At 51.8% G+C, this 11,692-nt stretch overlaps 1 protein-coding gene across 2 annotated transcripts; it reads right to left on the reverse strand.

The window, feature by feature from the left end:
* Positions 1-1,660: 1,660 nt before the first annotated feature.
* POLM (DNA polymerase mu) lies at positions 1,661-11,453 on the reverse strand. 2 transcript variants are annotated; one of them, XM_003797562.3, is made up of 11 exons: positions 11,259-11,453; positions 9,866-10,049; positions 9,159-9,257; positions 8,872-9,042; positions 8,088-8,159; positions 5,850-5,970; positions 3,851-3,983; positions 3,590-3,692; positions 3,237-3,470; positions 3,068-3,151; positions 1,661-2,784 (listed from the first exon to the last, which is right to left on the reverse strand). In XM_003797562.3, the coding sequence occupies exons 1-11, from the start codon at positions 11,444-11,446 to the stop codon at positions 2,698-2,700; spliced, it is 1,476 nt and encodes a 491-aa protein (XP_003797610.1). In that variant the 5' UTR covers positions 11,447-11,453; the 3' UTR covers positions 1,661-2,697. The 2 variants fall into 2 exon arrangements, with proteins under 2 accessions (XP_003797610.1, XP_003797611.1); XM_003797563.3 differs by lacking the exon at positions 3,590-3,692 and having other exon boundaries at positions 3,851-3,975.
* Positions 11,454-11,692: the final 239 nt, after the last annotated feature.

An 11,692-nucleotide genomic window follows, 5' to 3' on the forward strand; every position in this document is an offset into this window, starting at 1 on the left:
ATGTTTATTGCAGCCCAATTCATAATTGCCAGGTCATGGAAGAAGCCCAAGTGCCCATCGATCCACAAATGGATCAACAAACTGTGGTATATGTACACCATGGAATACTATGCAGCCATAAAGATGGAGACTTTACGTCCTTCGTGTTCACATGGATGGAGCTGGAAAATGTTCTTCTTAGCAAAGTGTCACAGGAATTGAAGAAAAAGTATCCAATGTACACATCTCCTTTTATGAAGTTAATTTAAACCTTCTATATGAAAGCTATAACCTAATAACAACCTAAGAATACAGGGAAGAGGGAGGGAGAGGGGAGGGAGGAATGGGTGGAGGGAGGAGGATTGGAGGGTTCACTTCTGTGGTTTATCTTACAAAGGTACAAATGAATCTTTCTATGAGTAGAATATGAACGTTTTAACACAATAACTAAGAAAATGACATGAAGGCTATGTGAACCAGTTTGATGGAAGTGTTTCGGATTGTGTGTGAAAACACCACACTGTACCCCAAAAGTGCATTAATGTACACGGTTACCATTCAATTAAAAAAAAAAAGAGTCAAAGTCCCAGAACAACAGATGCTGGCGTGGAGGTGGAACTCTTTTACTCCATTGGCTGTGACTGCAAACTAGCGCAACCTCTATGTAAAGTTGTATGGAAAGACTTCAAAGAACTTAAAGGATACCTCCTATTTGATGCAGTAATCCCACTGTTGGGTATATACCCAAAGGAAAAAGGTCATTTTATAAAACAGACACCTGCACTTAAATGTTTACAGAGCACAATTCAAAATCACAAAGATGTGGAAATAATCCAAGTGCCCACCAATACATGAATGGATTAATAAAATGCAGTATATACATACTACAGAGTACTACTCAGCCAAAGAAAACAGTGATCTAGTATCTTTTGTGACAACCTGGATGGAACTGGAAACCATCCTTCTAAGTGTAACATTACAAGAATGGAGAAACAAATACATATTTTCAACCAAATGTGAACTAATCTTTTAACACTGAAGTGCACATTTGGAAGTAGAACTCAATGAAAATCAAGCTGGGGACATAAGGCAGAGAGCAAGAGGAGATCAGGAAATTCAGACCTACTGGGTACAGTGCATGCTATCTGGTATAACTTCTGACTGAATTTGAATGAAAATAAAATATGTAAATAAAATGTGTACACCTGAATATTCTAAAAAGCAGTAAAAATAAATAAATAAAAAATAGAACGAATTAGGTGAGTGTGGCAGCACATGCCTATAGTCCCAGTTACTTGAGAGGCTGAGGCAGGAGAATCACTTGCACCCAGGAGTTTAGGTTGCTATAAACTATGATGACATCACTGCCGTCTAGCTGGGGCAACGGATATACCCTGTCACAAAAAATAAACAAAAGGAACAAACCAGCTATACACACAACAGCCTACAGGAATCTCAAAGGTATCATTGTGCCAAGGGACAGATGTCAGTCAAAAAGTTGCACATAGTTTGGTTCCATTTATGACATCCTAGAGAAAGGAAAACCGGATGAGTGGGCACGGAGGAGGGAGGCATACGATCACAATGGGATAGTGTGAGGGCAGATTCTGGGGTTGGATGTGTTGTGCCTTGATGGTGATAGATATGGATGAATCTACATGTGTGAAAATTCACCAAACTGCACTCCCAAAGAGTCATTTTACTACACATTCATTTAAAAAATATATTTTAATGTGGTAAGTGGTCTGGGAATTGCTCCCCCGACAAAGGGACTTTTGAATGAAGGCTGGGAAAAGCACACCCCAGAAGGACAGTGTGGCAAAAACAAAGCCCCCAAGGTCAAAGTGTGCTTGGGGGGATGTGAGGAACTCAGAGGGTACAGGTGTGTCCAGCCCACCTCAGTGCTTCTGCCTCTATGAAAAGGGAAGGACTGGGCCACTTGGGGCCTATGGAGCATCAAGGAAAGCAGCGAGACAGGCTGGAGAGAGGGAACAGGCAGGGGTGGGAAGAAATACCAGAGGCCTGGGAGCTACCGAGGAATCTGAGTTTGGAACCACCAGAGAGAGGGCTCTGAGGGAGCAGTGGCAGGATGTGACCTATTTTTAAAAGACTGTGCTGAGAACAGGCCTTAAAGGCAGAAGCAGAAAGCCTGGCTGGGGGCGGGGGGCGGGGGGGGGCTGTAGAGGTGAAGCCTGAGCACTGCAAGTTCTCCTCCTCACACTCCCTCCCCAGACTTCACCCCATACCAAGAACTATAGCTGCCACTTCATGGCTCAAACGCAGGGCATGGACACTCCAGGCCGGGTGCCCTACAGGAGTCACAGTAACTGCAACTAACAGATGCAAGGCTGTGTTCCAGGCAGAGATTGTGGCATTCATGACCAGTCTCTGTCATGGGTCCACATGGCAGGCCTTGGTCAGACCCTTCCAGGGCGGGAACTTGAGCCCTGGGGAGGCTGGGGGCTGACCCAGGGTGCCACAGTGATGAGGTGGGCATGAAGGCCCCCACTTCATGGATGCCCCACAGCTGATGGGGGCTGACAGGTCAGACAAGACTGACTCTAGCAGAGCCAGGCCCCCACAGGTGGGGTTCCTCCACCCGGGAGGGCTGAAGACGAAGAGGGAGGCAGTGGTGCATCTTCTGCCTGGAGATGTTCAGTGGCGAAGTCAGGGGCAGCTCCTCCCCTCCTTTCCTGAGTGGAAGTGGAGGCCACAGGCTCAGGCATTTCTCTGCTCTGGAGGAAGGTACTCGAGGCCCAGGTGTCTGAAGATGTCTTCCTCTGAAGCCACATGGAAAACTGTGTTCTGCAACAGGAGCAGAGGATTCACTGGTCTGGGAGCGGGGCCAGGGCCACTGCCATAGCAGGGTGCAGAAGCCCAGCCAGAGCTGCTTCCCTGGAGGAAGGCTGGGAGAGAGGCAGGGCCAGCCCCGAGTTGGGATATGCTTGGGAGGGCCGGGATGTAGGTGTGGAGTCTAAGATTTGGGTCCTGTGGATCCTAGCCTGTAGAGATCTGGGGTCATTTCAGATTATGGGCCATGGAGCAGTTTGTGGGGGCTGTTTCCTGCCATCAGTCCTCAGCAACATACCTGCTCTGGGTTAAACAGCCCATGGCTGTTCAAACACAGCCCTTTTTCCTTCCGGCTGAAGCGGCGCAGCTCCCTCTGGAAGAGCTAGAGGGAAGGGACTCCCCTCAGGAGGGCTGACCTAGCCCCCTCTCCCGCCCAGCACTGGTTGGCCCAGCAGCCTTCTCCCTACCTTGGAGCCAGTCCAGCCAAGCAGAGCAAAAGGGAACTGGCTGATGGGTGCTACCACCAAGTCCACTCTCACAGCCTTCCATGCTGGACAGGAAGGGTCCTCCCTGACAGAAGCTCCTGGGGGTTGTGGCAGGCGGAAAATGCAGAAACTCCTCTCAAAGGCATCCATGGTGTGGCTGTGATGGCCAGGAGCCCCATAGAGGCTATGCTGGTACTGCTGGTACAGGACAAGGCCCTGTGGGAAGAGGCAGGCATGGCCAGGACTGCCATGTGCTACAGGGACAGCAAGAGGTCAGGGTGGCTGTGGCACAAGCCAGCAGTCACCCCTAAGAAGAGGCATGGTGAGGCCCTCACCTGGTCCTGTAGACAGCGTATGACCCTGGGCAGCAGCCCTGCTTCCTGGCCCTCCTCAGGATGGGTAATAAGGAAGTCCACATCGTGGCCCTGCAACTTCCCCCTGAGGGGACCAGTTTGACTTTCTGGACCCAACCCAAGGACAGGTCCTTTCCCCTCCAGTCTCAGGCTACATCCCTTCAGTGAGTGGAAGCTGCTTCAGTATCCCCAATTCAGGTCCCTTCACTGGGAGCCAAGCCAAGTTACCGCAAGACCCCTTACCTTCGGAAGCCACCAGTCAGAGTGACAGTGGCCCCAGACAGGACCTGCTCCACAGCTGCCTCCACCAGCTGCTGCAGGGCTTCTGCGTCGGGCTGCAGGACTGGGGTGCTCAAGTCCTGGTAATACTGGACACCTGTGGGCAGCACCAGCTCTCCTGACTCACCTAGCCTGGCCTCCACACTGAGCCCTTCTGCCTCGCCAGTCACCCTCAGGCCTTGTGGCTGGAGGACCAAGAGAGGTCTCTGAGGAGGATGAGCCTAGGGTAGGCAGCAGACTTCACCCCCCTTCCCTTTTAAATATTAAACTTTTATTGAGATAACTATAGATCCATACACAATTGAAAGAATACCATACAGAGATCCCACTGCCTATTACCCAGCTCCCTCCAAGAGAGGAAGCTCACCAAACTACAGCACGACCAAATACATTAGAACCACTGTAAGCTGATCCCCTGACGAGGCTGTAACAAACTGGTCAACATAAGCAACGAGGCCTACTGTGCTGATACATACCTGTAGTGCATGTCCGGTCTGTGAAAATTAGGTCAACTTAAGGAGGTGGTCAACTACAGAGGTTCTATTATATAAGGATACTGATATTGACACAGTCACAACACAGACTATCCTTTTTAGTGCTTCAGTTATCCCATCTATAAAATGGGTCTAAGAGGTGGTAAAAAGACATGAATAAATGGCTCTGCCAAGTAGGATCAGTTCACTCTGGCCTACTTTTATCTCTTCACTTATCAAAAAGGTATCATTCTACCTTCCACACACAGTAAAGAAGAGAGTTTTTTTTGTTTTGAGACAGGGTCTGATTCTATCACCCAAGCAAGTGTGCCATGGCACAATCAGAGCTCGCAGAAACATCAAACTTCTAGGGCTCAAGTGATTTTCCTGTCTCAGCCTCCTGAGTAGCTGGGACTACAGGCATGTACTGCCAGGCCCAGATAATTTTTCTTATTTTTTGTAGAGATGGGGGGTCTCGCTACATTGCCCAGGCTTGTCTCAAACTCCTGGCCTCAAGCAATCCTTCCACCTTGGCCTCAGAAAGTCCTGGGATTATAAGCATGAACCATGGTACCCAGCCAAAGAGGTTAAAATGTGAGGAACAGCAGCATTTGGCACAGGTGAGCTCTTAGTGGACTCCACTGGCCATTCTTCTCTATCTTTTTTTTTTTTTTTTGCAGTTTTTGGCCAGGGCTGGGTTTGAACCCACCACCTCCGGCATATGCGGCTGGCGCCCTACTCCTTTGAGCCACAGGCGCTGCCCCATTCTTCTCTATTTTTATCATGGGGAGAAGTGATCAAATGCAACCAGCTCTGCAGGTATCACTTCCTGTCAACTATACCAGGCAGCAGACCCAGGGAGGGTGTATGAAGAGGCAGTGACCTGGTCGTACTTGCTACACTGTGGGGGCTCCTTCAGCATGGCTGGAGGGGCCAGGCAGGCAGTTGGGGGGAGAATAGAGTATCTGCTGAACACTTGCCAGCTCTCAAGAGGAGCTAAACATTTCACATTGCCATTTCTTCCCATTTTCCAGAAAATATAGCAGACTCACAGAAGTTACGTCTCAGGCTATCATCACCTACCTGGTAAATGGCAAACAGGACTCCAACTTGGGCCTAACAACTCTAAACTTGCCGCTCTTTCCACTACATGGTGCCAGTCCCCCCACAGGCCTGCCCAAGTATCACAACGGGCATGTGTGCCTGAGGCCCAGACTGTCCCCAGCCTCAGGTTAAAATCTAACCAGGAGGTGATGACACAAATCCCAGGAACATCATGGCAGTTGCTGTGACCATCATCATTCACAGAGAAAGGGCTACCATAGACCCTGGGTGGGAAGCAGAACCCCTTTACACCACTCCACACCTTGCTCTCTAGGGAATGGGCATAGCCTGAGTGTCGGTGCTGAGGGCTTCAGTGCAGACACTTCAGCTTTCAGGTCCAGGTGGCTTGGGGGAAGCCCAGGGCCCAGCTTCTCTGGAGGGTTCACCTGCTTTCTGCTGCTGGGTCAGTCTCTGGGGCTGCTCTCGGAGGTCATCCAGGGTTCTCAACCCTTCCTGGTACCACCGGTCAGCAGTTCTCACACCAACCCCAAAGATCTGGGTGAAAAGCTGTAGGGAGGAAGTAGCACAGTTCTGGGGGCAGAGCTCCCACATCGACAGAGATGAGGACTGGCTGTGGGAGGACGTGTCTCATATGCCCCACAGGGTAGCATCAAGGAATCACCATCACCTGGCAGGCACCATCCCCACTTGCAACCTGCCTGAGGACAAGGATTCAAACCTGGAGCCTGGCCTGCTCTGCCCACTCTCTTGGGAAGTGAACCCATGGACACCCCAGCAGCAGCACAGGGGCAGCATGTCAGGGGCTGAACTTGGGGGCTCTCCTTGCCAAAAGACCTCAGTGAGCTGCTTCCTGCTCCTCTATAAAGGGTCTCTCCCCAGAACTTGCACAGGTCTATGCAGTGAAGCCAACATAACCAAAGCAGTCATCCTAACAAACCAGCACAGGGGCTCTTAAGCCACTGCAAAAATCATGCTGCTCCCACTAATAGCAGCTAAAATTTATTTCTGTGGTTCTTCTTCTTAACAAACACAAAAAGTAATGAGGAGTTAACAAACAAGAGGGTGGTTTACCAAAAGAGCTGGAGGCACTGGCTAGGCCCTCACACGTCTCCCTGCACAGCCCTGCCACAAGCATGTCACTTGCCCTAGGTCAGCCACTTAGTCCCTCCCCAGGAATTTGGGAACTGAGACTGAGGTCAGGCCTCCTGGTGGTGGAGGCCCACCAGGGGCTTCCTTCCACCAAGAGGCAGTGACCTGGCTGTGCCTGCTTCTATAACTGGTGCAAAAGGGGCCCTTTCTATAGCTGGGGGAGGAAGCTGGTGTGAGGCAAGAGAAGGTGAAGCCACCATGCAGGGAAGAAAGAGTGGCCTGGCAACACTCAGATCTCTAAGCCTCTCCTGCAGACTGGCTGAAGCCCTGCCCTGCCTGGGCTTTGCTGGTCCAGCCTTTCCTCAATTCTCTGAGCTGTGAGTATGAGGTGAGTCACTATCACTTTTAACCAACAAAATCCTGGCTAAAAAATGATGAGATGAGGTTAATTCAATTATGCTGTTAATAAAAACAAATACCTAATTACTAATATAATCTTCTGCCAGCCTGGATATCTTGGAACTTTGGGTGTGAGAAGGAGGAAGGACAAGAGAAAGTGGGGAGACTGCCCTCACATCTCTCAGGACTTCTCCCTCCTCTGCAGGAAACCCTCTCTAGGGTGGGAGCTGACCCCTCAATTTCAAGGGTGTTGTCATCTAGTCCCCACACTCCCTGGATAGTAGTCCTGCTCATCTGGGCCCTGTCCCCCTAGAGCCCTCTTCCTGTTCTTTGCCAATTTTTTTTTGAGACAAGGTCTCACTCTGTCACCCAGGGTAGAGTACAGTGGTGCTCAGAGCTTCTGCAGCTGCAAACTCCCAGGCTCAAGAGACCCTCCTGCTTTGGCCTCCCAAAGCACTGGAATTAAAGGCATGAGCCAGCCATTCTCTTGCCTATTTGAGCTCATCCATCCACACATCACTGAAGTTCCCATCTTTGAAGTCCTGTCAATCCTGACAACATTCTCTGTGACCTCCGACAGCACCAACGGCCCCACCCTTCCAAGCCACACATGACTGACACTTATCCAAATGGCCACCATTGCGACAACCTCCAGCTACCAAACCACATGGCAGATGGGTGTCAGAGCAAGCACAATGAACTCATCCTAAAGAGTTTGGGACAGTGTTTGCCTACAAGATTAGGAGTGAGTAGAAACAGAGGAAAGGTGCATCCCTCATATCCTCACAGGCAGACTGACATTGAGAAATGAACATGCAAGGACCTGCAGCCCCACACACTCACGGGCACTGAAGAAAAGGTTACGTCATATTAAATGTGCTCTGCTTATGATGCTACAGCATGTAATATACTTGAGAATATTCCATCAAAAATAGTCAAATAAGAAAAACAGATGGAGTCAAGTGGTCTAGAAAGTCCCATGCTCAAAACAAGTTTCTTCCGTGCCTTTCTCCACTTGGCTGCCTTATGGATATCAGGTATCAGCTTCACTGCCACTTCCTTGGCAAGACTTCTCTGACTCCTGGGCTGGGCCAGCTGCCCCCACAGGCCTCCCCTACATGGTGTGAACTGTGCTATCATGGCCCACGCTGGGGTCCCAGCCCTGCCCTGCACACCTTCATGGTCTGGAACCTCTCTGAGTGCCGGACTCTCTCCACTTCCTCACATACTCCATGCTCCAGCAGCTCCTGGGGGAGGGCACAAAGCAGAAATCTAAGCCTGAGGGCCTGGAGAGAAAGGGCAGCAGGGAGTGAGGCTCTGGACTGAGGGCCCAAGGACTAGGACAATCCTCCTAACACTCTACAGAGAGCTTTGTCGGGTCAGGATCTAACAGGACTTGGAAATGGAACACTGTGCCCAGGGAGGCGACTAAAGCTGCTGCCACATAGCTGGGGGGCAGGAGATCCAGTGTCAAAGCCCCTGGGGGCCTAAAGTTCCGAGAGCTAAGATCCCAGGAAATGTGGACCATCTTGAAGACTAATAACAAGTCCCAAAGGGTATCAACATTTGCTTTTCAAAATCTGTGTGACAATGACTTCATTTCAAAGCATCTTTCCTCACTATGTGTTCTCTTGATGAAAGCATACAAAAGGACAAGTCAATGTGTGAAGTCCTCAAAGAGGGATGCTCATACTCAGGGTGCTCTCTTCTACTGTTATGGGCAGTTTGGGACTAATGACAATGACAATAATGCCAGTCCCAGCCCTGTCAGGGACTCCCTTTGTGGAGTTTTTCAGTTACTCTGAGGCAGGTGGGTGATTTACATAGGAGTGTGACTGCAAAGGATGGCCTTGGAGCAGCAGCTGTGCCTATGGCTGTGCAAGCCCCACCCCACCCCCGAAGTTCCTTAAAGCCTTCACACCCCACCCACTCACCCTGCTCAGTGTGGCCAGTGCCTACCTGCACAACCCTGAAGGAATGTTCTCCGAAGTGAGGCAGCCCCCGCAGCTGGGTCAGGGCTACAACAGGTCTGGGAAGGGCCCTGAGCACAGAGGCTGCCCTGAGGAAGGTGAGGCTATGGCCCTCCCTACCTTCAAAGCCTGCTGCCTCTGCCAGCGTCTCCAGAGCCTCCTGCAGGGAGTGGTCCTTGGTAAGGGACAAGGTTGGCAGGGCGCCTTGCTCCAACCCACCAGCTACCACCCATCTATGCCCTTGTCCCCAACCCCCAGTACTGGTCCTGGGCTCACCGACAGGCTGATGTTGTGGTGTGTGAGGGGTGTGGGGCGCTGGCAGGCATAGGCTGGCATCCATATTGAGCTTGGGGGCGCCTTCCTGGGTTCTGCCACCTGGGGATAGTTAATGTACAAGCCATGATGAAGCCACAGGGATGGTAGGAGATCCAGGTCATACCCAAAGCCTTGTCTCTCCTGGAACATTCAACTCAGGCCCTCTGGGCATGGGGCAGGAGGCACTGCTCTGCAGGACAGGCTGAGGACAGGGCTCCACAGGCCAGAGTAGCAGCAATGACATCTGCCAGCCCTCTGGTGAGGCACTTCTACCACTACACAAACTGCATGTGCTCCATCTCCCCACATCCTCACAACTAAGGAGGCTGGAGACACTGAAGCTTCAGAGGCCAGGGAACTTGCCCCATACCTCATGGTTCAGAGGCAGAGCCAGGATTCAAATGCAAGTAGCCTGGGTCCTGGCCCACACCTTGTCATAGGCCATGAATCTCACTCATAGGTCATTCTACTTGGGGTCACAGTATCAACTACTTGGTGAGGAAGAAAGGCCTGAAGAAGCGTATAAAGTAGGGGCCCCAGCTGTGGTCCCTGCACTGGCTTTTCAGCCCACTGATGGTCTGGGCAGAGCCCTCACTGCCCACCTTCTGTGAAGGGCACTGAGGCACTACTTTCTCTGTGGCCCTCCTGGAATACTCCACCAGGCTCACCTCCAGGCGGTGCCGGGACTCCATGGGTACAGGCTGCCCAGCTGCCAGGCTCTCTGTGAGCCAGCTTATGTCCAGCAGAGTTGCAGGCGTGCATTCTGAGGGGGCAGCTGTTGCCCTGTGCTCCTGCCAGCAGACAGCCTCCTCTGCTGAGGTCTGCTCCATCACAATGTGCGTCACCTCAGAGCTGGGCAGAGGGGTGGGAAGGAGAGTAAGGCCCAGAACTCATCCTGATTGGTTCCATACATCCAAGCCTTTGCTCTTGCTGTTCTCTCTGCTTGGTGAGTGCCCATACATCCAGCAAATGTCACCTCTTCCAAAGTCTTCTCAGCCCCGTTTCCTGGTAGACAAACACCTCTACCACTCCAGTCCTTAGGAACTGTGGTTCTCTAGTCTAGCTATACTCACAAGCCCAGCCCAATCTTGTGTTGTCTGTCTCCCTCTCCACCTTAAAGGAGTTCTGCACAGAGGTGCCAGGTGTTCTTTGTGTAAAGTTTTGAGCGTTAAGCACAGGTCTGGAACCTGCTGCTTGGGTCTTAACCCCAGCTCTGCCACATGCCTACTTCATGCTCTTGGGCAAGTCACACCTCCATATTTGACTTCCCTCTCTGTAGAGCAGAGATAATAACCTATCTGCTTTGCAGGGTTGTTGTACAAGGTAGTGCTTTCCTCACTCCTCTCCTGAGAGGGCTTGGTGCACTCATGTTTTCTGAGAATTTTCCCTCTCATCCCCTCCAAAAAATAAAAAAACCACTGCAGAGGGACACTGGCTCCTAGTTTGTTTGCTCTCTCAACCTCAAAACTATGGGAACTCCCAGCTCTCCTACTTCGGGCTGTGTTTCCATACCTGTGACCTTTTGCACCTCCTGGTCTCCTCCCTAACAGAATAGCCTCAGTCTGGTTACTTACTCAGGCCCAAGGACGGGGAAATCACAAACTCCTGAGAAGTCACTGTGGACCACATGGTGAGGTGGGACTTACCCAAAGCAGAAGAGCCCTACCCCTGACCCCACACATTGCTCTTTAAAAGCCTCCGGTTTTGATTCTCACTGAGATCCTGCACAACGCACCTGGCCCTAATTCCTAGCTTCCTTTTCAGAAGAGAAAATTGAAGCTCAGGGTAAGGTCACACGACCACGAAGTGCCAGAACTAACTTAGAGTACAAAACTGCAGGTGCCCCTGTCCCCGTTGGCTGGATACGAGTCATTCCTACTTGCAGCCTCAACATCTTCAGCTGCCAAGGGGATTCACCACCCAGAGGAGAATAAAGCAATAAAGCGGCTGGCCTCAAACCATTATCCCCGCGAAGCCATTTCCTGCGGCTCTGGGCTCTGAATGCCGGCCAGGCCCGCAGCGGGGCTGCCCGCGGAAGCACGCAGCCGGGCCGCCCCGCACCTGCAGGCGTCGAGGACGCGGAAACCTTTGGAGCGTGCTAGGCGTGTGAGGAAAGCCCGGCGGCTGCGACCCATACGCCGCTCGACCAAGTAGATGGTGATGCCAGGGAAGCGCGTCGAGGGCCGCTCGGAGGAGGCGGCATTGCCGCCTGGGGACCCGATCCGCGCTCGCCGCCGTTTGGGGAGCATCGGCACTACAGCCCGCGAAGGTGGAACGGAAGCAGGCGGAAGACGGAAGAAGGCTGGAGGAGGCCTGCGGAAGTAGGAAGTGGAGCCCGCTCCGCGCTAGCCACCGCCCTATGCAAATAAAGCCTCTGGCTGGGATTCGCCTTTTGAGTCGGTGGGTGAGCTGGGGAGGTTCCGGGCTCCTACGGGATTGGGTGTCCGGGCTCTCCGAAAGCCCCGCCTCTATGCAAATATTAGCGGGGAACACGC

Source organism: Otolemur garnettii, unplaced genomic scaffold (assembly GCF_000181295.1).
Source record: "Otolemur garnettii isolate 467f Iridium unplaced genomic scaffold, OtoGar3 scaffold00119, whole genome shotgun sequence".
Classification (NCBI taxonomy): domain Eukaryota; kingdom Metazoa; phylum Chordata; class Mammalia; order Primates; family Galagidae; genus Otolemur; species Otolemur garnettii.